The sequence below is a fragment of the Acinonyx jubatus genome, chromosome A2 (genome assembly GCF_027475565.1).
Source record: "Acinonyx jubatus isolate Ajub_Pintada_27869175 chromosome A2, VMU_Ajub_asm_v1.0, whole genome shotgun sequence".
Classification (NCBI taxonomy): domain Eukaryota; kingdom Metazoa; phylum Chordata; class Mammalia; order Carnivora; family Felidae; genus Acinonyx; species Acinonyx jubatus.
The window spans coordinates 113,562,640-113,590,043 of NC_069383.1; the positions used below are offsets into that span (position 1 = coordinate 113,562,640).

Here is a 27,404-nt window from a genome sequence, read left to right on the forward strand (position 1 = left end):
AGCTGAGTCAAATGGGTAATGTTTCTTATTTAAAAAAACAAAAAAACAGACTAAATTATGTTTCCTTTCAAAAAATACCAAAGAAAACCTTCAAAAATTCTGGGTATGAACAGACTTCAATCTAAAAAAATTAAGATATTTCTCACCCCTGAAATGTGCAAAATAGATAATAAAACTGCACAATAAGATCTGGGGAACTCAACAAAAGGACCAAGATAGGTTGGGTACCTGCATGTGGAAACAAAGAAGGATGCAACAGTCACTAGTATGGCTCTTTACCCTTTACAAAATGCTTCTCCAAAACCTTGTTTTATTCAATTCTCATGACATCGCTATGAGATATATATGCTATTATTCCATTTTACACATAAGGGAATTTTTGTCTGTATTATTCCAGAACCCAAAATACTGTCTGGCATATAGTAAGTGTCTAATGAAAAATGTGTCAAATAGAGGGAAAGGGGGCTCAGTGAGGTTATGTAACTCTGATAGGGTCATATGGTTGATGGTGGAGCCAGGTCTCAACCCTAGGTCCTCTGACCCTTAGTCCTATATGTTCATATTGTTTCATGCTGCTGAAAAGAGAAGTGTAGAGTGACTGAATATAATCATAATCTGCTTTGTAATTTTACATGAACTGATTACAATTTCAGAAATGCCTGCTGTCAAGCAACAAACAAGGCCAGTATACTTCCTCCCATTCATAGGCACGCTGAATGAGCATCTTTAGAGTTCAGAGATCTATGGTATTTGCTCACTTTATTCTTTCTATAGGTCTCCTGCCCTATTCTAGGTTACTTCCTTCTGCTGCATTGAAGTAATGTCTGCAGAATAGAGAAACCTTTTTTATCATCCTCTCCTCTCTCTGGAAAACTATATGTAGCCTTGTGGTATTCAATTGCATCTACGTGGAAAGCTAAAACAAAGAATGACAATGCCATCCAATGAGTATGCAGAAGGTCTTACAAGATTTAGAGGGGCACATATAGCATGAGTGCCATTAAACACTAAAAACAGTATGCAACTCTACATCCTGAGGCCACTACATTTAACCATGCCCTCACTCTTTTTAAGGATATGATCCTGGGGCACCTGGGTGGCTCAGTCGGTTAAGCGGCCCACTTCGGCTCAGGTCACAATCTCACGGTCCCTGAGTTTGAGCCCCGCGTCGGGCTCTGTGCTGACAGCTCAGAGCCTGGAGCCTGTTTCAGATTCTGTGTCTCCCTCTCTCTGACCCTCCCCCGTTCATGCTCTGTCTCTGTCTCAAAAATAAATAAACGTTAAAAAAAATTAAAAAAAAAAAGGATATGATCCTGAAAAAGCTGTGTGTATATAAAATTTTTGTAAATTGAGTAACTCCAAAAGCAGTGGGGTGCTTACTATTTAAGTAAATCACTGGATTCTACTCCTGAAATCATTATCGCACTATATGCTAACTCACTCAGGTATAAATTTAAAAATATATATATATATATTTTTAAATTAATGAATCATATGGTAAATCCTTTTGCAAAAGAAACAACCTTTTTTATAATAAAAAATAATCTAATTTTTTCTGCTGGCAAGTTTGTCTTTTGTGTGTGTGTAGGAATCTGGCAATCTGGGTTCAGATCCTGAAATTTCAGCTTAACAGCTTAACTATTTAATATTGAGCAAGTGATTACTTTTATGAGTTTGTTTACTCATCTATGAAATATCCTTTCTACTGTTCAGGATCACTGTGAGAATAAAGTAAGACAATGTGTATGTGTATCTTATATAAACTGCTCAGCACAGTGTATATGGCAGGGATCAAGAAATAAAGGCTTTCAGCCAATACTTCAACATACGTATACAAAAGTTCTTAGGTCTATCAGGAAGAAAGAAATTCAACCACATGTCCCCAATTCCCATCTTTGAGGAGGTAAGAAAGAGCTACTGAATGGAGAGTACTCAAAGATGAGCCTTTCATCCAAAGACATGTTTAGTCATTTATTGACCTATGCCTCTTCTTCCAAAGATTTACAAGCATTATGCCATAGAATAAATTATAAAGTTTTTTTTAAAGAAAATAGCACAAAACTGTAACATGGAAATAATATAGTGCTGTAAAGGATCTTAGAGAATGTCTGTTTCAATCCTCTCATTTGACAGATTTTACAAAATCAACCAAGGAGGCAAAATAGTTTACCTAAGGATACACAATGGCACATTTTTAACGGCCTAATCATTTCTACCCACATCTTCATTTCCCAGGACAACCCACCTCTGTGTTCTCATAGCATCGTACACATGCTAATTACCATACTATAATAAATCCTATTTAAATATCTGTCCTCTTTGGGGCACCTGGGTGGCTCAGTCAGTTAAGCATCTGACTTTGGCTCAGGTCATCATTTTATGGTTAGGGAGTTCGAGCCCCGCGTCAGGCTCTGTGTTGACAGCTCAGAGCCTGGAGCCTGCTTCAGATTCTGTGTCTCTCTCTCTCTCTGCCCTTCCCCCCGCTCACACTCTGTCTCTGTATCTCTCAAAAATAAATAAATGTTAAAAAAATTTTTTTTTAAATGTCTGTCTTCTTCCCTCTTGGACTGGAGGATCCTCATAAACAAGGCCTATGCCCAACTTATCCTTATATCTCCAGCATCTGGCTTATGTTAGATGTTCAGCTGCACTGAACATACCCCAGTTAACTGTTTTACCAATTTTAGAGGAAGGTATACAACTCTGGAAAACTTACTGTTTGGGTCTCCACTACTTCTTGCTTAGCAAGATACTGAAAAGGCTAATGTTATTAAAGATCTGAACTTGGTACAGAAAGACAGGAAGCAATCTCAAGTAGAGAGGGACACTGGTAAAAATGGGTCCCTGAAAGGAAGGTCATCATTGTACCACAGTCCGACTAACCTTATTATATTTTTGGATTTTGATTACTAGGCCTCTAAGAATCTCCTTCAACCATTTTACAATAACCTTTCCTGAAACAACAATAACACAAATAAGACAGTGAAATTGGTATGAATATAGCATGATACTCGTGTGGCTCTTTTTAAAGTATTCATTAAAGAATTCCACAAAGAATCTTTAAAACAGACAAAAATAGTATTTTTAAGGAGAAAAAAGATTAATTTGAGGGATCTGCTTAAAGACTGACTGAAGAGTAGAAAGACCTCTTTAAGGAAGATGCGGTCGCAGCTATAGGGGAGCCCTGGATGCCTTGCTCCTGCTCCTGACTCACTAGTGTTCACTCTTGCCCAGGAACAAGATGATCAGGAAGCCACTCCACAGCCATGGCTTTTAAAAGCACTGGGAAAACACTCAGGAACCAGAGGCAGGAATTCAACAATTCAGAATAACTCTAACCAGCCACAACCCGGTATCTTTGGAGAACGTATGTGCTGACTTGACCAGAGGTACAAAGGAAAAGAATCTCAAAGTGAAAGGACCAGTTCAGTTGCCAAGACTCTGAGAATCACTAAAGGAAAATCTCCTTGTGGTGAAGGTTCTAAGACTTGGAATCATTTTCAAATGAGGATCCACAAGCGACTTACTGATTTTCAGTCTTTCTGGGACTGTTAAACAAATTACCTCCATCAGGATTGAGCCAGGAGTGAAGGTTGAAGTCACCATTGCAGATGCTTAAATCAATCTTTTCAGTAAATTTTATCAGTTATTAAAAAAACAAAAAGAGTAGAAAGAAATTTGAGTTGGAGTCAGATGATGTAAGTTCTAGTCTCCATTCTCTAACTTCTTATTGGTGGGCAAATCGTTCCATTTCTCCACAGCTAGATGATCATTCAGGTTCTTTCGAGTTCAAATGCGATAATTATAAAAGGAAAAGTCTCTATCAGTCCTTGAAAGAATCAGGGATGGAAAAAGATAAAAGTTAGAAAGGTAGAAAGATAGCAAAACAAAGGGATAGAGTGGTACTGTGGTATAGTGGGGAGAGATAGCTTAGAAGAGAGACTGAAGTTCTAGATTCTAGTTCTGGTTTTGCCATTAACTAGTTAAATAACCTTGAACAACTCACTGTCCCCTCTTCAGATCAAGATTTCTCCCATTTATAAAGTACCCAGATGATCTTCCAGCTCTAACCATCTAGAATTCTAAGCTATTGCCTACTGCTCTTACGAACAATGAAATTTTATGGAATCAGTGTGTTTATGTTCACCAGTCAGAAACAGGACACACAGACAAAATATTTAGCAGACAGAAACCTCAAACCTCATTTGAGCTTCCTCCCAAGTTCCAATTCAAATATTTTTCTAGAGCCTCTCACAAGCACTGGTTCAGACTACTATACTTTGAATTCCCCTATTCTTAATAATATGGCCAAAGTTGGACTATAAAAGAATGAAAGTAGGTGCTGCCTAGTAATTCATCAATCCAGTCTTTTCACGGCCTTTGTCTTTTCTACCACTGTACTTTCCTTATACTATCCATTCTCTGGACTGAGCCAAACCTATCTTTTTTTATTCGAATTCTTCAAGGTTCAATTCAAATCTCAATTATTTCCATGAAGCATTCCCTTCCCACTTCTAGCCCGCACCCATTTTTCATTCTTTTAAACTTCTATAGTACTACACTGCTATGGTAGAGATTCAATAATATTTGTAAAAAGCTTATTAATACATTTCACATACAGCAGTTACCCAATAAATGACAGTAGTTGGTGTTGTTGCCACACCTTTAGCACTAATTACATACCGTTTAGTTCAGTGTATCTTAAATTTAATGTGCAGGTGAATCACTTAGAGATTTTATTCAAATGCAAATTATGATTCAGTAGGCATGAGGACCTGATAATCTGTAGTTTAATAAGCTCCTGGTTGATGTCAATGCTGTTAATCCAAGGACTGTTATTCTTTGAATACAAGGGGTAGTTTTTAGTAAATTAAAAAAAAAATGTATGCTTATCTATCCATCTCGACAGAAAGATCTTAAAAGAGAGATACTATGTCTCCTTTTTCTTAGAATATATACCTTACACAGAGAAGATGCTCCATAAACACCTGTGGATTTACCATATCTGCAGTTTCTAGAACATCTAGATAGTCTCTAGAATGCCTGTGCTACACTGATTTTCAAACCAAACATTGAGAGATGCTAAGATGAAAAATTTCACTTCATCACTGTTATTGAAATCGCTGAAAATGGAGTCAGGAAAATCTGAGAGAAAACTTACCTTTTCACCAGTAAGAGTGTAATATGCAGAAAAAACAACATATCCAAATGGACGTTTGTTCCTTGTTTAAACACAGAGATCATAAGAGTTCAGTGATTTTATTTTATTTTATTTATTCATTTTTTTAGAGAGAGAGAGCAAGAGCAGGGGAGGGGCCAGGGAGGGGGAGGGGGAGGGAGAGAGAGAGAGAAAAAATATCTTAAGCAGGCTCCATGCTCAGTGTGGAACCTGACTCAGGGCTCAACCCCACAACCCTGGGATCATAACCTGTGCTGAAATCAAGAGTTAGATGCCCAACTGACTGAGTCACCCACGTGCTCCTAGAGTTCAATCTTAACTGCATTTCAACCTTAGGCATGAACCTTAAAAGAAAACATGCATTGTCAGGCAATATGTATATATTTTTAAAATATTAACAATAATTACTAATAAGGGATATAATGATCTTGATTTCATTTTTTAGTGAAGCAGATACATTTTTTCAATGATTCTTCACTGTGCAATTAACCTAAAGATCTTTAGCAACCAATGAAAACACAGTTAAATCAAAAGAGACAGAAATATCCTCCCAATTTTCCCAACAACCTAGTCAGTGGCAAAGTCCCCAAATTCCATTGTTCACAATTACACTGGTAAACATTAGAAGTAATCTTAATCTATATTAGAGTTGCTCTGAAGGCTGCCTATTTAAAGCCCTTCTTTTAAATCTCCAATTATTTAAATGCTTGTTAAAACCCTCTTTATTTTAGCATTCTGTAATTCAGATGAGACTGATATTCTTAAATTCTACTGGGAAGCTACACTCTGACTTCCTAGTCAAGCATCAGGAAAATAATAGGAGGCACATATGACACCTGCTCACTGAATGGTATCTAGACAGTTTAAACAATAAAACAAATTTACTAAAATTTGCCTTTAGAGCAAAAAGCACCTTGTTAAGGCACTCTGCTTGTCATAAGCAGGCACCTGCTCCTTAACTTACAGAGAACTTCCAATAAAACCATTCAACAATATTTAACTGAGATGTTTTTAACACATTTAGGCATGATATCAGACAAAATCTGCAATCCTGAGAATTGCTATTAAGCACAGAAACAGAGAAGCATCAAATGCTGTCAAGCACTAAACTCAAACTGGGTTTATGAGTTTTAATAAATCAATGTTATTACTTCAGAGAAAATCCGAAAACAGCTGGGAGTCAGCCCAAAGGAAAATGGCTTCTATTACTTCCATCAGAAGTCTAGTCTCCAGGGCAAAGCAAATTCTCTGGTTCATGCCGGGCAGGCAGTCTTCCTAGAGAATAAAATACCCAAGAAGAGTTTCAAATCTCAAGCCACTGAAACAGTTAGTGATAAACACAAATCTACAGCAGCCACATCATACACGTACAAATGAGTGTCTTCCTACCTGCAGGTACCTAACTGGTAATTAAACCCAAAACAAATGCCTTCAACAGGATAGGAGATCAGGACAAGGTACAGGAGTGTCAGATTCTTGCATAAAAAAAATGAAGCACCAATATCATTCCCATTTTTCCCCTCCTTTTCCTGGCCTTTCTTCAAGACTCATCTTTTGTGAAGCTTTCTCCTATAACTCTGGCTCTCCCATTCACTTCATTTATTGAATGCCTGAAACACTAGTCTGAAATAATTCTAGATTCTTTTTTGTTAACCATTTCATGTTTCCATTTTGTCTCCCCAAATGTGAGCTGTCTGTAAGGCCCCTACAGTGCCTACCCTACAGAAGGAGCTAATTATTAATATTGCCAATAATATAATAACAAAATAGTAAGGGAACATAACATAGTGGAGTGGCACTACTGGAGTCAAACGGGCCTAAGTTCAAATCGTGGGTCTACTATCTGCTGGCTCTATGACTTGGAACACATTATCCATTTTTTGTAAGCCTCAGTTTTGTGGTAAGACTTTAATGAGCTATATATTAGAGCACCTGGTACAGGGTTTGACATATAACATATGTTCAGTAAAGCTTAGTTACCAACCTTTCTCACTTAATAAGCACTTGCTGATTTGAACTAAGAGTAATTACAGGGGGCTCCCTATGGTACCATCATATACTCTTAACTTTCCGCAAACACTCCTGCAAGTACCTTTGTCATTTCCTAACAAAGATCCCTTAAGATTTTTTACTCCACTGTTCTGAGAAAAGGCAACTACGCAAGTCACCCAAATGACTATTCAAAGTAGTCATATTAGGGGCCAGCCGGAGTGCATCTCCACATCTACATCTCACTTCCACCACACCCACGCCAGTACTCCCTCCCTCCAAGTCTCCCAGTGAGAAAATGATAGAGAAAAGCAGTGAAGCAAGCCAAAAGAGGAAATGGAGATAAACAGCTCTGTGGTCCCTCTGTGCCTCACTCTCGAGAGGAAGCACTTGGGTCCAGTCTGTAACCTCAACCCCTGTGAGAACGAAAAAAATAAAACCCTTCCCGTATTCCTGGGGCGGGGGCAACCAGGCTCTTGCCTCTTCATGTCTTCAAGCCCTTCACCCATCAATTCCACCATCACCACCCACCCCATTCATCCCCTGGGCCAACTTCCTGCTACATAAAATAGAACCTCTTTAAACTGATGTGTCTTAAATGAACCTCATTCAGCTTTTACCAACTAGAGGTAACATTTCCCCCCAGCCTTCACCATTCTAAGTTGAATATCCCTTAAAAAAAGAAAGAAAGAAGAAAGAAAGAAAGAAAGAAAGAAAGAAAGAAAGAAAGAAAGAAAGAAAGAGAAAGAAAGAAAGAATTCTTGAAGTTGCCGTCTACTGCATTAAGGTAGATCTCTGTTTGTGCCCCTTTAATGATCCAGAATATTTTACCTCAGTCATCTTTCCAGCTGGAAAAGGCCATCACTTCCACAACCCCCTCCCACACACATATTTTTTCCTAAAACAAAAACAAATGAAAAAAATCCACAAATCCCCTCCCTGCTGCACAAAATACAAGAATTTTAATATTCTTAAATAGACTTAAGCCATGCTCCATGGGAACAAGTCTCTGTACACCTGGGCTTTCACATGTTTTCCTTGACCAACGTTGATGTCACTACGGATACAAGCCCTCATCCAGCCAGGTGAAATCTATCCCCACCACCCTGTCCCCGCACAACACCGATCTCCACTGCAAATTCACTCCGTGACTCACGATATAGAATTGTTGTTGGCTTTGAATGTTTCACCTGAGCTTTGATGTGTCTAGGCTGAAAGTCGGCTTCCTCTGCACCACCTCCCCTTCGAAAACAAACAAACAAAACTCTATTTTTTAAGATTTTTCCCTGTTGCAGAAAGTAGCTCTTTTTATGTGTCGTGAGGGATTTGAGAGAATCGAGGAAATATTTCACCTCAGGATTCACCTTTCCACCGTGCCCCCCCGCCATACGCACGCTCACCCGCCATCTCCCCACTGCGGGACCATGCAGACCCCCCTTCTCCCGGGTCCGAAACGTTTCCTTGGCGCCCCGGGACCGCCTTCCCCGCGGCCTCCACAGCTGCCCGGCAGGCCCCGGGAGCCCCGAGCGGCGGCGGCGGCCGGGCACCTACCAGTCGGTGTGAGGCTCGTCGACGACCAGCAGCACCTTGGCCTTCCTGGCGGCGGCGGGCGCGGGCGCGGGCGCGTCCACCAGGCCGGCCGAGGCGGCTGTCTGCTTCACGGCTTGGGACAGCGAGCTAAAGAAGCTGCTGCCCACCGACGGCGCCGGGGCCGCCTGTGGCGCGGGTTGCGGCGCAGGAGCCGAGGCCGGCGGCGGCCTCCGCTCGGGGCCCGGCGAGGCGGCCGGGGGCGCCGACGAGGACGAGGCCGAGGCCGCGCCCGGACCGGGGGGCGGCGGCGGCGGCTGCTGGGGCTCGGGCCGCTGCAGGTCGGTCATGTAGCCATTGGGCAGGTTGGCGATGAAGCTGCTGTCCGACAGCCGGCGCCTCAGGAAGTTCATCATCTGGCTTGAGGGGCTGGGGGCGCGCGAGGCGGCGAGGCCGTGCGGCGCGGAGGGCGAGACTGAGGCGGCGACGGCGGCTGGAGCCTGAGGCGGCTGAGGCGGTTGAGGAGGCTGCGGCCGGGTCCGCGGCGCGCTGGCCCAGCAGACAGCCGCGGTGCACTGGGCCGGGCAGGCCGGGTGGCTGGAGGCTCCGCGCCAGGGAGCGGGCGGGGCCTGGGGCGGGGCCACTGCTCGCCCCGCCCCGCGCCGCAGAGCGGGCGCCGCCCCCGACTCGCCGCCTGCGCGCCGGGCGCCTAAGCCGCTAGGTCTGGGGTCTTAACCCATAGGGACGGCCAGGTCTCTCGCAACCTGAGCGGAGCTCTGTGGGGAGAGCGTGGGAACCAGTCATGCTCCCCGAAAACAGGGAAAAGAGGACCGAGACCCCTACCACCTATTTGGCTGGGGATGAAAGAGCCAAGTCCCATCCGATATGGAGACGAAGGAGACTGTTCCCACGCTCTTTGGAGGGAAGAGAGGTGTCAGCCTCCCCACCATGAGGTGAGGAAAAAAGCCAGTCCCGTGACGCTGGCGCGCGTACACACACACACACACACACACACACACACACACACACACACTCCCTGTAGTGAGAAAGAAAAGAACCACCTCCTTTGCCAAAGCTAGGAGAAAGGTGCCATCTACTCATCCTCCGGGTGAGGGAGGAAGGAATAATCTGCACCCACTAGCGCGCGCGCGCGCGCGCGCACACACACACACACACACACACACATACACACACTCTCCTATGGTGAGAAAAAAAATAACTACCCCTTCCTCAATGCTGGGTGAGAAAGACATCCCTTCCATCCCAAGGTGACGCAGACATGACCTAGTGGGAAAGCAAAGGGTCATCTCCTCTACTTTGGGGAAATAAGGTAATAGATCCCTCCACCGGGTCTGCGGGATGCATTTTTGTTGCCTGCACTTTAGGGATGGCTCACTTAAGAGCTCCTACTTCTCGCCCCCTCCCCATGAACCAGAGAAAAGAAGCTATGTGTAAGGCTGGGGATCCCTTGCCTCCAAGTGGGATATCTAAGGGTCCCCCACAACTTCTGTGTTCACCTCTCTGTCAGGCAGGGCTGCAGCCTATGGAGTACCAAGAAGTTTATCTCTTCAAAATCCTTCTATTTGTTTTTTCCAGTTCATTCATTGGCTAGATCTGCCTCCACCTCCGTGAAGAACTCTGATTATCACCTTCCCATGTGCTCTCCCTAAATCTTGTATGACCTCTGGACCTTTGTTTTCACCTCTCATGAGATATACTTAATCCCTGTGTTGTATTGGTATTGGATTGGTGTTGTATTGGAACAGGACACCGCAGATATAGTACTTTATATTCAGGCCACTCTGGGTGATGTGCGACCTCAGGCAGATTAGCCTCTGAACCTCTTTTCTCTATCTGATAAAAAAGATAACACTTTAAAATTTTTTTAATTTGAGTATAGTTGACACACATCATTACATTAGCTTCAGGTGTACAAAATAATGATTCCACAAGTTTATATGTTATGCCATGGGGAGATAACACTTTTCAAAGTTGTTACATACACAGAATAAATGAGATTGTGTATATATAAAGCACCCGGCACACAGTGGGTCTTCTAGTAGTAGTGGCTAGATTCTTATTTGAGCCAGTTCTCAGTATAATAATGCATAATAATGCAGTGGTCTTCCCATCTACCATGTGCCAGGCAGTGGTAAGAGCTGGATAAACCGATATGAATGGGAAGTGACCCCTGTTTGTGGGAAGTTCATGATCTATATGGGACAGAGGAGAGTATGGGGAGGATAAACACAGGAACAATTAACCACAATAAGATGTGAGAAATGCTATAACACTGTTGGGCAAAGTGGGTTAGGGGCACCAAGGCATGAGGGAAGCATGGCTTCTCAGGGGGCACCTGGGTGGCTCACTTGGTTAAGTGTGGAACTCTGATGCTGGCTCTGATCTCGAGGTTTGTGAGATTGAGCCCCACATTAGGCTCTGCCCTGACAGTGCTGAACTTGCTTGGGATTCTCTCTCTCTTTCTCTCTCAAAATAAATAAATAAACTTAAAAAAATGGCTTTCCCAGACAGAGGAGGTGACATTTGAAGTGGGTCTTGAAGCAGCTGTAAAAGTTTACCAGCAGAGAAATGGGGAAAGCACTCAGAGAAGGTATGGAGGAATGCTAGTTGATGACTCCTCCAAGAAGCCTTCCCTCAATCCTCCAAGGCAGACTAAGTGTTCATTACCTATGCTTGGTTTTGTCATAGCCCCTTAAAAATTATAATGAAATATTCTGGTGACTTGTATGTAAGATTTCAAGGATAGGATTATGTTTTAGCCATCTTGGACCCCAATATGAAGCACAGTGCTTGGCATGCAGTAAGGACTCAGCTGTTTGAAAGTTGAACTGTAATCTTACCCAATTCAGCTCTTGTGTCTGTTGGAGAATAAAACTGATATGTCACTGATAACTAAATTCAATTTAGGGTATCGTCCTTCCTGGAAGTATTTTTTAGAGTGTCAGATGAATCTTTTACAAAGGTATGAATCTCTAATGATGGGATTTCATATACTGTATCACTTCGATTTTTCAGATGTGTGGTTATCTTTTTTTTAATGTTTATTTATTTTTGACAGAGAGAGAGACAGAGTGCGAGCGAGGAAGGGGCAGAAACAGAAAGGGAGACACAGAATCTGAAGCAGGCTCCAGGCTCCCAGCTGTCAGCACAGAGCCCAACGATGGGGCTTGAACCCATGAACCGCGAGATCAAGACCTGAGCCAAAGTCGATGCTCAACCAACTGAGCCACCCAGGCGCCCCCCCTTTTTAAATTGGGTTCTCTTTTTTATATTTCACTAAGCAGTTCCCCTTAACCATTAAGGGTGTAGTATATGTATAATATTTTTAAATCAACCAGTTAAAAAACATGTTGTGAGTACCTAATACATACAGGGTTATGCTAAGCACTCAAAGGTAACAAGATTCAAGAACGAATAAAACCCAAGTTATACCCTTAAAAAGACAACTCATAAACATGTGAACACATAACCAGCAATAGCAGGGCAGTCTGTGAATGACCAGAAAGTGGAGCAGGCAGTGAGTGTTAAAAGAGCCAGAGGAAGAAGAGATCTTTGAGGTGTAAGAGGATTTCACAGAGGAAGTACAGCTCAGGCATTGTGAAATGGGTGGAATTTAGATACCCAGAACAGGGTGGAGAAGGCAACCAAGACAGAGAGGACAGGAAAAGCAGAGACAGAGAAGCTGGACTAGGCATGTGATAAAAATGTATTTATCTACTCCTCGAAGGCAAAGACCCCACCTGTGTTATCACTATATCCTTTAAGCCTTGGAATAGCACCTGGCATAAAGTATACCCTTAAATATTTGTAAGGAGGCTCTGAGAGGCTGTACTTGTATGTATGTTAATGTTGTTAGTGTCTATCCAGCTTTCTTTTTAGCTGGCAATCACCTCAAGGTGAGGGATTCTGTCTTCTGCCCCACTCAAAATGTTCTATGAAGCCTGATATAACACCTAACACACAATTAGTGTCCCAATCTTGGGTGCGAGACCAGAATGTTCCCAAAGAACTACTTAGGTTGAGATTGCTTCATTGAGACAATGTAGGCCCACAAGACCATTGAAACATATTTATTAAATATTCCATGAATTTATTGTTATTTTCTGGTAGGTTTAAATAAGGATATTATTCTTATGGAAAAACAGACTATTTTCTTATAATTGGGAATGTGTGGTCATTAATCAGTTGTATATGAGCAGAAGATTTTGATTAGTTGGCACAACTATAAATCACATCTGCTTCAACCAGTATTCTCCATACTCCTGTGAGTCCTTGCCAAGAAGTGTCTGTGCAGCATGCAAAGACACGTGCTTGTAAGTGGGCTTGGGTTTTTAATGAGCTATAATGAAAATCTTTCCCTTATCCTTACCTGTGGATCCAGATTCCAGGGGCAGGAAGAATACAGCACTTTCAGTCTATCATATATCCTGTTTTTTCTCTGGAATTGAAGGGGAAGCAGGCCTTGGAAATTCTACAAAATATACAATTCTGACACTATTTAGGCCTTTCTCCCTATCTCCTTCTGAGACCAAGCAGCCATTCCTAGCTCTAGGCAGAAGGCATTTCTCTCAAAGCAATCAGTGGAAAGGCCTCCCCCACCTTTTTGAATCACTCAATGACCGACTAAGCCAAATGTCAGAATTTCAGAGGTCTCTACTAGTTTTAGAAGCCCAGGACTGTGTAATGCTCTTCCTTGCATAATCTTTATCTTCCCACTGAGTTGTAAACACAGGCACACATCTGGTGACTGCAGATGAAAGAATCCTGCTAAAATCAGGAACGAATTTAAATGCTTTATCGCCTCTCTGATTTCTCTCTTCCCCTGAGCAACAATGCAGCAAAGAATGCTCACAGGGAGAAAGGCAGACAGAGCTCAAAAAAAGAGCTTAAAGAAAAAGCTGACACACCAAGCCACCTGACCAAACACTTGTTGTCCAGTGTCCTCTCAAACGAGGGAGTTTGCTAGAACATGCCACATTTGGCCCTTGCTCACGTCTCAGGATCAGGGACCCCATTCAGACCCCCTGCCCTAAAGAGATGTAGGAAGAATTTGAAATTCAGAAACTATAGGTCCCATCACTACTTGGCTTTGCAATTTTCAACAAGTTGCTCAGTCTCTGGGCCTCTTATGTAAACAGGGAGGGACAGGTGTGCCTTGGGTCTCTCATGAGATAATATAAGAACACTTTGAAAGTGAAAAGCTTTACCAGAAAAGGCATCAATATTGCTTTCCACACGTATGTTACCTGTCATTTGGAGAACCCAACTGAATTGACTTTGTCACCTTCACTCGGGGGCCTTTCGTGACATCAGCCCTGTGGATGCCTTCCTCCTCCACCTGTGGATAGAGAAAAGCTGTGTGCCTGACACTGCATTCTCCATAGGTGGCCATGTCAGCTGGGCCAGTGTGCTGTAATTAGGAATCACACAAATAGAAGTTTAATTCTTAAATCTACCCCACGGTAACTGTGTAACTTTGAACAAATCACTTTCAGCCTCAGTTTTCTCATCTGTAAAAGAATGGTGTGATTATCATAATGACCTGGAAGGACTACTACCAAGGCTAAATAAGATCAAGTATATGATTGTACCTTATAAGCTGTAAAGCACTGTGCAAGTGTTAGCTATTAATATTCCTCACGTCAGGGGAATCACAGAACTCACCAGCACCACAGCTAAACTACAAAAAAAGGACTCTCCCCACACACACTTATCCTAAAGCCACACACCCAAGAGATTTCATGAAAAGCATGAGGTGGGTCCTCTGCAGCTACTCCCAGGCTTAATCACACCTGCTAAAATGAATGCAACAATCCCTTCAACTAGTGGCTTCTACCTCCCTGGGTGACCTTGAACAATGCACTTCTCTCTCCAGGCTTTCATTTCCTGACCTGGAAAATGAGGGAGAGGGACCGGAGCTGGGTGATCCCCAAGGTCTAGTGTTGTGAGATTCTGTGAGTGGAGCCCCACAGGGGGAAGTAAGCATCTGATGTCACCAGGCTGAGCCAGGCAATACAGGGGCTGAGTCTGGGGAGCAAACACTGAGCATGGCTTTAAGAAGAAAGAGAGAGAAAGAGAGAGAAGTAGAGGCACCCAGGAAACTTCTAAGTCCAAGTCTTTCCCTGACTTCAAGGAGTCGGAGATGGTCCCCTTGCCAAGTCTCCATTTCTCTGACAGTATTGGGGACACAATAATGACTACAACTGATTAGATGCTGACCACATGCCAGAAACTGCTCATGTGTTATCTCATTTAATCTCCCTCGGGGAGGTGTTAAATATCCCGTTTTTGCCATTGAAGCAATTAGACTTCAAAGAGGTTATACCAACTAACATGAAATCTTAGAATTAAAAAATTGTGGAGATGGAAGGCAGGTCTGGTTGTTTGCAAGGCCCATAAGATTCCCCATTAGAATACTCTGGCAGGCCCCTTAGAAAGGTGCCATTCATCAGCAGCTTGCCAAATAAGTACATTTCATTGGAAGCCATGGAAGAAATAATGTGCCCTCCTGGGCTCTCAGCTTCCCTGTCATCTCCCTTTGCCCCAAATCCTGCAGATATAGGAGGCTTGGCATCCTGTATAAACATTCCTGCCCTCAGGAACAAGCTGGCTTCAAGCAGAAAGAATCAAGCTGGTTGAAACACCCCTTCCCCCATACACCCTACTCCTACTCCCACCCAGCTTGGACCACAACTCCCCACAGAGCAGCTCCGGCCTCTTGTGGGATGCGGGTGTATTGTTTGTTGCTATGGTGATAGAGGAACATTACTGTCACGCACAGAGGAGCAGCACAGAGTGGGTCTCCCCCGCCTGAGAAACTCAGAGGATTCATCAGAGGTTGTTTTCTAGTAGCTTCCTCACACCACTTCATGGATAAGTGAAAGAGCATTCTTTCCACTTAGCATTCAACCCACCCCAGGGATAACACTGAGCTTTTTGTACTGAGTGGGTGTAGAAGACAACACCCTGTCTCTACTTGGTACAGTTCCTCTTCAAGGAGGCTCCTGCCAGGTAGTAGGAAGAGATATTTACAAGATGCCAGTGAATGAGCTGTTGTGTTTATAATCTTTTGACTACTCTTAGATTGTGAACCAATTAGATTTTTAGTGTCAACCCCCTGTGGGTTTATCCTCTGCCTCAGCTGCTTATTAGCAAAGCAATCTCATGCAATTTATTTAATGAGACTCAATTTATTTATCTGTAAAATGGGGTTAATCACTCTTTGCAGAGTTTCTGAAGAAAATTAAGTGAGATCATGTATGAGCAGTGCTCAAAACAATGCCTGGCACATATTCATGACAGCAATTATTTTAAAGAGGGAAATATAATGAAACATATGTTCTGAATTGGAGACAAATATTTGAATCCCTCGTTCACCACTTAATAGCTTAATAGCTATGTAATATTCTGAAGTCAATTTCATTTTGAGTCTCAGTTTCCTCAGGTGTAAAAGGAAGAGGTCAGGAGAGATTCATAGGCTCAAAGTCTATGATATTCTTAAGTGAAGATTTATTTTGAAGGTATGGTTATAATATCTCTGCTTGGAATCTGAGGATTTGTGTGAAAAAGAAAAGAAAAAGACATCCACTTCTTTATTGGTGAAGTGGCATAAATAATCAATGGCATTCTTTCTTTCTTTCTTTCTTTCTTTTATTTGTTTATTTATTTATTTATTTATTTATTTATTTATTTTTTGAGAGAGAGAGAGAGCGTGGGACAAAGGGGCAGAGGGAGGGAGAGAGAGAGAAAAAAAATCTTAAGCAGGCTCCACACTCAGCTCGGAGCCCTATGTAGTATTCGATCCCACCACCCTGGGATCATGTCCTGAGCTGAAATCAAGAGTCAGATGCTCAAACGAATGAGCTACCTAGGTGCCCCAGCATGACTTCTTAATGTAAGTGTCTACACATTGAGAATACATTTCTCCCACCCCCACCCTTGACACCGCATTGTATGAGTTCCTGCACAGCTGTCCCTGGGGAAAGGTTCCTTAGTGCCAGGACCAGCTCTGAGCAGATGGCCCCATTTCTTCTCTCGAAAACAGTCAGCTCCAGGGATCTGAGAAAAACAGAGTCATAGTCCAAGGTCGAATGCTTGACTGTTGTTTTAATGAGTGTGATTCAGCCTGAAAGCCCATCAGCACTTTCTCTTCGTCCCCTCCCCTAAGTCCCAGGGTCTGCAGGACTCTGCCAGGGCTGGAGGCCCTCTGGATAGCTGAAGACACCTGGCTGGCTTGCCTGTCCCTTGTTCCTGATCAGGAGTGGGTCAGTTTTCCTATTTCTTGGTTTTTATCTTCCTACACTGCCAGTGTCAAGAGAATGTCTTTTCTCATCTCCAAAATAGCATCTGGTCCATTTGAAGCAGGCTAGCAGTAGGCTTTCTGCCAGCATTCTCATTTCTTGGAGGATGGAAGGCATTCCCCCATCCAATTATCTAAAAATCCCTCTGCCTGATGATTCAGCCAACCCCTCCATCAGGAGCCAGTCCTGGGTATCCTAAAGTCACCTTGAACAGATCGATAGTAATGATTGGTTCACACATTGCCTTGAATTCTTACAGCTCTACAAGGTAGGATACATACTCTCACTTAAATAAGGAAACAGAGGCTCCGAGAGGGGAAAAGACTTCTCCAAGGTCACACAGCCTGTCACAAAAGAGCTGATATTGAAACTCTATTTCACAATTTTAAGAGAAAGACTTAAACATTTACTTGCCACTTGCTTTTCCTACAAGCCACAGTGAGCACTTTGGAAAGTGCTGGGGACTAGTGAGCATGGCAGCCAAGGGTTCCAAAAAATTACCCCATATGTCATCTCTATTGTGCTTCCAAGCCTTTGCCCAAGCTGTTCCCTCCACTTGAGACACCCTTCCCCATGCTTTGCAGCATGGTGCAATGGGACAACCACAAGCTTTGCAGAAAGTAGACAGAGCTATTTTGGAATCCTGACAGTACCATTTACAGATTTATGATCTCAGCTAATTTATCTAATATCCCTAAGGTTTTCTTCTTCTGTATAGTAGGACTATCTACCTCATAATGTTGTCATGAGGACTCGAGCTAAAAGGGCCTAGCATGGTGCCTGGTAGTTAGCAGGTGCTCATGACTATAACCAATCCTTCCAAATGCAGTTCAGGCACCACTGCCTCTGTGAAGCCTTCCCTGACTATGCCTCCCTCCTCCATGCCCTAACCCATGATCTCACAGTTGGTGGGATCAAGCCCTGTGTTGAGCTCCGCACCAACAGCATGGAGCCTGCTTGCTATTCTCTCTCTCTTCTCTCTCTTCCCTCCCCTCTCTTTCTCTCTCTCTCTGAAAATAAATAAATAAACAAACATTTAAAAATATAGTAAAGTACATAAATAACTCAATTGTAGAACTCAGCAAATGGTATTGTAATTACTGGATCATGTTCTGTTTCCTTCATTAAACAGATCTTTCTGGTGGCAGAGATTTCAACTAAATCATCTCTGAATCCAGAATGCTTCATCCAAGGCCTGGCAGGAGGAAGGAAAGGCAGAAGAAAGATGAAAGAATAAAAGGCAGAAGGAAAAGAAAACAAGGCCAAAGACTGCTTATGACACCTGCTCAAAAAACAAAACAAAACAAAACAAAACACCCCTCAGTATCCAGGCAGACAGGAAAACACCTGGTCCTTCCCCAGCCTGTTATGCAAAAGCCTCCCAATTCCCCCATTGACAGAAGCCAACAACAGGATGAGAATATCAATGACTGAATAGGAAGCTTCAGATGAGCCCCACATGGAGAGTGGAGACAGGCAAGTGGTGAGCGCGAAAGCGCAGCTGCAGAAAGGAAAATTCAGTCTGTGCAGGCGCTGGGGATAGACAGCCACCAGGGCCTGGCAACAGCACCGGCTGTTGAAAGAGCTCCGCCCACCTCCGGAGACAGCGGCTGCGTCCCCCGCAACTCCTTGGCCTGGTCTGGCCAGTGATGAAGGCAGCAACCAATCAGTAGGATGGCGGGAGGCACTGCCAGGTGAGGGCCTGAGCCCTATAGATAGCACTACAGAGCTGGAGCTTGGAGTCCCAAGCCTGGGCCAAAAATACTAGGAAGGAGGAGATGAAGGTCTTCAGTCTCCCTCCTCCCCAGACAGTGCCCTTACCCGCCACCAAATCATCCGAGGGATTTCTAAAAAATCCCATTCTCATCATATCGTCCTTCCTTTACAAGAGGATAAATGCCACTTGGTAGCCAGGCATTTGTGATTCTCCATGCTGCTTTTTCAGCTCATCTCCTAGCCTTCCTTGAACTGGTCTGCAACCATCTGCAACTGCTTTCTGGGCCCAAAAGAAGGCAAGTTGTCATATGTATGTGCCTTTGCTGATGTTCTTCTCTCTTCTGGTTATGCACTCTGTGCTTTGCTCTGTTGGGTCAGTTTCCCAGAAGCAGACCCTGAAACTAGGATTTGAGTGCAAATAGTTTGTTCAGAGATGATTCCCAGGAAGCCCCAGTGGGAACACGAACAAGTGAGACCAGGAAAGGAAGAAATCAGGGAAAAGCATTATCACTTTGGGTGGCTGGGGCCCAATCCTACTCAGCAACCCTGGTAGATATTGTAAAGCATATCTTGGAGTTATCCCACTCAAGGGGTGAGAAAACTAGGGCAATTATCAGTCAGATCCCATTCAAAACTGGTTGAGTACTGCTCCTGGGAGCATTAGCTCCCCCAGCAGCCTGCCTTCTACAAGAGCCAGGCATATCTCTTCACCAAAGCTAGCATTTAAATAGAGAGTTACAGGTTACTAGTACCACCTGCTACCCTTGTCAAACTAGCTAACTACTTCTTATCTTTCAAGGCCCGACTCAAAAGCCAATACTGCTAATACCAAATTAATTTCACAACCCCTTCTCTGCATTCCCAGAACATGTTGATCTTAACTCTATAGAATATTTAATCTAGTGCATTATAGTGAGTTTCTACCTATTATCCCCACTTGACTGTGGACTCCTCTAGGGAAAGGAATTGTGACTTTATTCACTTCTGTGTCCAGAACTCCTAGCACAGAATGGCACGTAAATAGCAGGTGCTCATTAAATATTAATGCTGATTGAGAATGCTAATGAACATTGACAAATTCCAATGCCAGCCCAATAATCCATTTTTCTGGTAGCATACCTGACTCCCTATTGTCTTTTGTGATTTGAGGAGAAAATCATACTACATCTTTAGAAAGTGTAATACTGAATGCTACATCAATTTCCTCAAGGTGAGCAGTTACAGGACACCAAAGAAAAATCCATCTGAAGAGTCTCATCTTGAAGCAACATAAGCTTTAGTTGGCCATCTTTTGCCCTGGGATGGACAGACACCTTACAGTGCATGAAAAGGCATTCAATTCATACAGATTTGTAGTTGTTTATAACACATATAACACCATCAACCTGTTTTAGTATCCATGGCACCCACTCTAGAAGAGCTTAAGGTGTATGGACAGGGCATTCCTTGGGCTAGAACCCACAGAGGATCTAGGTCTTGCCTGCAAGCTGGCAGCAGGAACTGGAACCCAAATCAAATCAGATATGATGTTTCTCAAGATACCATGAGGCAATACTGCCACCATGGAGATCTTAAATTGTTGCCAAAAGAACATCCAGGTAGAGCACATGGAGGAAAGAACAAATACTTATATAGCAATAAAAAGATAAGTTATCCATCAGTAAAGTCAAAAAGATGTATTCAAATTCTATTTGAAAAAAATTAATGTTGGGGTGCCTGGGTGGCTCAGTCGGTTGAGCGTCCGGCTTCGCCTCAGGTCATGAGCTCACCGTTCGTGAGTTTGAGCCCCACATCGGGCTCTGTCCTGACAGCTCAGAGCCTGGAGCCTGCTTCGGATTCTGTGTCCCCCTCTCTCTCCGCCCCACCCCTGCTTGTGCTCTTTCTCTGTTTCAAAAATGAATAAACATAAAAAAATTTTAAAAAAAGAGAGAGAAAATAATGTTACTAAGGGATACCAAAGAACACTTAAAAAAAGCTATGTCTTTTTCTTGGGTAGGAAGACTCAACGTCATAAAGATGTCATTTCTCCCTAAATTTAATGCAATTCCAGTAGAAAAGATACTGACTGACAGGTTTCTTGGGGGAACTAGACAAACCAACTCTGAAATTCATATAGAAAATAATCAAGCAGAGGGGTGCCTGGCTGGCTCACTTAGGAGAGCAGGCGACTCTTGATTTCAGAGTTGTTAGTTTGGGCCCCACATTGGGTATAGAGATTACTTAAAAATAAAATCTTTGAAAAGAAAAGAAACAAGCAGAAGCTAGGTGAATTCTGAAAAGGAAGAGAAGAAAGAGAGTGGCCGGCTCTACTACATATTAAAACATGATATTGAGCTGCAGTGATTTAAACAATCAATAAATAGACAACTCAGAAATAAAGCTAAATATATCCAGAAATCTAGCATAGGATAAATGTGGCATTTCAAAGCAGTGGGGAACAAGATTACTCAATAAACATTGTTGGAATAACTTGAAACTTATCAAATTAAATTGGATCCATATCTCACACATTACATCAAAGATTTTTCAGATGGATCAAAGCCAAAACAATAATAGAGTAAAACATAGGGTAATTTGTTTTATAATCTTGGACTAAGGAATAACCTAAGAATGACATATCCCAGTCATAAAATTTTTAAAAATTGATAAATTAGACTGCCAAACATTTCTCCATGGAAAAAACCTTCATATATTCAGAAGGCAAAAAGACAAACTGGGAAAAATACTGGCAATTCATACCACAGGCATAGAACTAATTCCCTTATAATAAAAGCTTCCACATATCAGTAAGGAAAAAAAAACAATTCTATAGCAAAATAGGTAATAGACATGAAAGAAAGAAAATACAAATGACCTCTAAACCTCATGCATTTTAAACAACAAAAATTCAGCTGAGTAAATTTCAAGATCAAATTGGCTTTATTCAATGATTCATGAATCAGGCAGCATCCTATTGAGCAATACAAAGGAGATCTGCTGAACTGTAGAAAAGGAAAAGTTGTTAAAGTTTTTATTTAAATTCCATTTAGTTAATATACAGTGTAATATTAGTTTTAGGTGTACAATAGAGGGATTCAACACTTCTATACAACACCCGGTGCTCATCACAATGCTCTCCTTAATCCCCATCGCCTATTTAACCCACCCCACCCCACCTCCCCTCTGGTAACCATCAGTTTGTTCTCCATAGTTAAGAATCTGTTTCTTGGTTTGCACCCCCTCCTTTTTTTGTCCCTTTGCCCATTTGTTTTGTCTCTTAAATTCCACATATGAGTGAAATCATATGGTACTTATCTTTCTCTGACCGATTTTTTCACTTAACATAATACTCTCTAGCTCCATCCATGTTGTTGCAAAAGGCAAGATTTCATTCTTTTTAAGACTGAGTAATATTCCAGTGTGTGTGTGTGTGTGTGTGTGTGTGTGTGTGTGTGTGTATGGCATATATCACACACACGTGTGTGTGTGTATGTATATATATATATATACATATATATATATATATATATATATATATACATATATCACATATTCTTTATCATTTCATCAATCAATGGGCACTTGGGCTGTTTCCATAATCTGGCTATTATAGACAATGCTGCTATAAAGATTGGGGTGCATGTATCCCTCTGAATTAGTATTTTTTTATTCTTTGGGTAAATACCTAGTAGTAAAATTGCTGGATCGTATGGAAGGTCCTTTTTTTAACCTTTTGAGGAACTCCCATATTGTTTAAGGAACAAAACAATGCTGATGTGGGGTCTAGTACAAGTGACTCCATTTTGGACCTGCTGTCTTCTTTTTAACATGCTTAATAAGATAACTGGGTGATGGGGAAATAACCTATGGACTTTTGTATCTCTAAATTTTATACCATTTGCCTGTATATTACCTCGTTTTCAAAAAAATTTCAAGTTAAAAACAAACAAACAAAAAGTTATGTTTTAATAATAATCAGTATGACCCTGAGTACTAGCTGAAGGGGTAACTATCAGCATCAAAGGAGTACATGGAAAAACAACTAAAGTTGGTAACTAAGGGAGTTAAAAGCAGGGTGGGGGAGCTTAGTGAGGTGACCAATTACACAGTCTTTGGTGTTCAAGCTGCAGATCTACTTTCTGTTAGCTGTGTGACTTCAGCAATTGACTTCATTCTATGACCCTCAATTTTCTCATCTGTGAAATGGGAACAATTATAGTAATTACCTCTTGGGGGTTTTCTAAGATTCAAAGAAATGATGCATGAAAAATGCTATGACAGGGGCACCTGGTGGCTCAGTCAGTTAAGAGTCCAACTCTTGATTTCAGCTCAGGTCATGATCTCATGGTTGTGAGATCAAGCGCTGTGTCAGGTTCCATGCTCAACAGAAAGAGTGCAGAAATAAGAAAGTATTAGCAAAGAACGCGTTGTTTCCGGCAAGGTCACCCTCCTGAGGGGAATGAAATGGGTCATTCCCTTAAAGATTCTTGCCCTCCTTCTCCCTCTGCCTCTTCCCCACTTGTGTGCATGCAGGCATGAGCACGCGCATTTTCTCTTTTTCCCAAAAAAGAAAAAGAAAAAAAGAAAAATGCTAGGACATTGTCTGGCATATAGTAAATGCATGAAGGGCACCTTGCATATGCCTGGAAGAGAGTGCGTTTGACAGCTTAGTGGCTGTGCAGGATAAGCACAGGGTTCTAGACCTCTGATTTCCCAAGCTTAACACCTGGGGATCTATTCTGCATTTCGCTGTCACAAAGTCATCCCCTTTTATCTCAGAAGATCTATATGAAACAAATACCTCAAATCCTCTTCTGCTGTTATTCTCTTTCCCAAAGTCTCTGATACCCAGGAATTCCAGATTTCTGTTGATTTGCACAGGGCTCTCTGGCCCTGAATTCTCCTGGAAAATTCCATTAAGGCTCCAAATATACAAATCTATAATTATGGCTCAATTGGGCTCACATTAAGGGTTCAGTGTACACATTTTGCACTGTGCCATGACTGTTCCACCGCTGGACCTTTCAATGAAACCATCCCACCCACACATCACATTCCTGCCAGACCTTAAAAGTAAGCTATAAATGGTAGTTGATACCTTAAGCAATCCTTCAAGGCCAGTCGATTTCCATTGCTATCTGATCTGCCTACCCAAACAATCTCCCTCTTGGGTCCAAACTCCTGGCTCCGTTCCCAGACTTTGATCCTTGCCTCTGGCCCCTTCTGGGTTTTTGTATCTTGTCTCTCCACTGGACTTTGGATCTTAGAGCTCCTGAACAATTTTAGTTTTGCATAACCATTATAGTAGTTAAGGACTATACGTTGTTCCTCCACTGAGGGGGACTCAGATAAGGCTGGCCCCTAACAGAATTGGTAAGAAGATACAAGTGTTCTTACTAGGAGGATACAAGTGCATTCCGACTCCCATCACAGAGTTCCTGCCCAGGCTTGATGCTGCTTTTCTCCCCTGGGTACTATTCATAGTGCTTTATTCTCAGTTCACCATCATTGGTACCCTCCAGACACCAGCTGATAAGGTTTAAGAATGAATCTAACTCCCCTTTTATCATGGATTTTCCAAGAAGTTCTGAAAACCTGCAATGCCTCCAAGACCCTGTGGAAAATTTTAATTGCATCTGTATTGCATCCTCTTCCCCAACCTTTTCTTGGGTCCTTTCTCCCAAACTCCATCCACATGGCTGACATGTTTCACATGATTCACTTTCTTGACTACAGTTGATTGGTTCACCTGACGCAGGCCAACCCCACCCAGAGTCTTTCTCTGGGAGTTTTTTTTTTTTTTTTTAACAAATAGATTAAAGAATAATTACTGGTCTTGAAGGTAGTGGTAAATGTAGGGCAAAAATGCAAGACCTATTCAAATCCCTTTTTACCACCTGTGCTAGTTCAGGTCTTCTGAAAAGCAGTTAACTGGGATGGGATTAGACATGGAAGAGATTTCTTTCTTTCTTTTATTTTTTAATTAAAAAAAGTTTTTTAATGTTTATTTATTTTTGAGAGAGAAAGAGACAGAGAGTGAGTGGGGGAGGGAAAGAGAGAGAGGGAGACACAGAATCCAAAGCAGATTCCAGGCTCTGAGCTGTCAGCACAGAGTCCAATGCAGGGCTGGAACTCACAAGCTGTGAGATCATGACCTGAGCTTAAATCGGACGCCTAACTGACTAAGCCACCCAGATGCCCCTTTTAAAATTTTTTTAAAGTTTATTTATTTATTTTGAGAGAGAGCATGAGCTTGAGTTGGGGAGGGGTAGAGAGAGAGGGAGAGAAAGAATCCCAAGCAAGCTCTGCATAATGCAGAGAATGATATGGGGTTCGAACCCCTATGTGGGGTCCTGATACAATCTCACAACAGTGAGATCATGACCTGAGCCAAAATCAAGAATCAGATGCTTAACTAACAGCCACCTAGGCACCCCATGGAAGAGATTTCTTAAAGAAACACCTGTGAAGTATAAAAGGGAGGGAGCAGGAGTAGGGCAGGGGGAGGCTCAGACTGCAATGCAGGACTGACGCCTATGAAAGGAGAGAGGGAAGGAAGGAAGATTGGTTAGGAAGAGTCTCAGTTCTAAGCACAGTTCTAGGAAAGCTTGGCCAGGCCTATGGGGAGTTGTCAAGCCAAAATTTCCCATTAGAGACATGGACTAGCATTAGCCTGCACCCCCCTCCCCTGCCACCATGCTCATTTATTGGCTGGAAATAGTCTAGGAAAAGCGTGGCCTCAGCAAAATGCTGTTGTGCATCCACAAGAGTGAGTCAGGCTCTTCAGTCAATTCTGCTGTCATGGTAAACTCTCTTGAAGGAGTCTATTACTCCAGTACTCTGAGAAGCAGACACTAAAACAGGATTAAATGCACGCGGATTTTATTGGGTCAATCACAGTAAGAGAAAATGGAAAGGAAGCTAGGAAGGTGGAGAGAATCATTAGACTATAATGCAAGTCTGACTCCAAGTGACAGAGGAAATTAGCTTCCAAGACTACCAACCAGTCCAAGGAAGGTTTGACAGGCTGTTGGGGAGTCCTCAAGCCAAAATCAATCATCAAGGGGTTCTGGTCTTCCCAGGAGAAGCCTGACACACTCAGTCAGTCACTCCCATGGAGCAATCCAAGGAGATCATAACCTCAGGGCAAATAGAAGCAATGAATTTCAGCAGCTTGGACCTTTGGTCAGTGACCTCTCTCGAGTGTCTCAGGCTCATGCTCCTGATCACCTCAAGGAGATCTGAGTGGTGTATTTACATAGCCTCCAGCACCACCATGCAGAGAGAAAGCTGGTTGGCATTAAGAATGACATCAACACAACTGAGAAAAGGGATATAAAGATGATCCTGGTACTGAGCCTCTGATGGCACTTCTTCCTGAAATCCAGATTTCCCTGCTTTTTCACATAATTTGGCTGTTCACCTTTTCCGTGGTGAGCCAGTAAGTTCCTCTTTTGGCTTACACTAGTTTCAGTTGGGTTTCTGTCACTTGCAACCAAAAGAATCCTGACTAATACAGACCTAGAGTAGACAAACTTAAATGGTGAAATTTCAGCATGGAAGCCAATCTTTAGGGGGAAATGTTTCTGGTGATAGGATTCAAATCAAGCCAACTCACAGGGCCTACAGACAAGGAATGTCCAGACAAATGAGACTGATGTGAGTATGCCCTATAACAATCATCAATTTGAATTGAATTTTATGGATAAATGACTGCTTCTTTACTAAACTATGAATTCTTTAAGGGCAGGAACGTGCATTATATCTCTGATGTCTGAGCATGTGTAGTGGTACCAGGCACAGAAGGCTTAATAAATAATCGTTGGATGAATGAGACAGAGGCCCCTGATTTCAATTAGCTCCTGCTCTAGCAGCAGGGATAGTCATATAAACATTCCAGTACAATAATTAGTATAATAGAATTATATGCAAGGTGCTATGGCATCAAAGAGCAGAGAACATTCAATTCTGCCGTGAGATATCAGGAACTATTTTACAGTCAAGCTGGATTTTAAGGGATAAATAAGACCACCAATGAGAGAAGGAAGAAAGGTCTTGCTAGGCAGCAGAAAGGGCATCTACACAGAGATGATGACATAAAAGTATGAGAAACTTTTAGAAATAGCAAACAGACTCTAACTACACCATAAGTTCCCATGTCTTAAAAAACAGAGTTGAATTTTTGAGTGAGTATCCACACTTAGAAATGGCCTGGAATATAGTAGGAGCTCAATGCATTGGGTTGTTTTTTTTTTAAGTTTTTTTTCCCTCTGCTTTATTAAGGTGCAATTGACATATGACACTGTGTGAGTTTGAGCAACATGTCGATTGGATACACTCATATATTGCAAAATTATTATCATCATAGCATTAGCTAACACCAGCATCACATCACATAATTACCATTTATTTTTTGTGGTGGAACATTTAATAATCTACTCTTTTAGAATGTGCAAGTATGTAGTACAGTATTATTAACTATATTCGTTATACTGTTCAGTTCATTTTTTAGTGGTATTTCAAAGTGGCTGAAGCATGGTGTTGTATGAAGTATGGCTGGAGGGAAATAAGGCTGACAAGCAAGTTGAAACCAAGTGGTAATAAATAATAATAAAATTAAATTTAAAAATTAACAATATAAAATAATTATAATGATAATAAATAGTAACAACAATAGAAAACACTAATTATGT

The 27,404-nt window shown here is 42.2% G+C and overlaps 1 protein-coding gene and 1 pseudogene across 1 annotated transcript in view; one reads left to right on the top strand and one right to left on the bottom strand.

The window, feature by feature from the left end:
* The window catches only part of SYN2 (synapsin II), a 195,761-nt gene extending 186,460 nt beyond the window's left edge, over window positions 1-9,301 (bottom strand). The window contains exon 1 of the mRNA XM_027042666.2: window positions 8,720-9,301. Coding sequence (XP_026898467.1) covers window positions 8,720-9,111 — 392 coding nt within the window. The 5' untranslated portion in view covers window positions 9,112-9,301. The remainder of the gene's footprint in view (window positions 1-8,719) is intronic.
* LOC128314864 (40S ribosomal protein S20-like) lies at window positions 3,267-3,730 on the top strand (annotated as a pseudogene).
* Window positions 9,302-27,404: the final 18,103 nt, after the last annotated feature.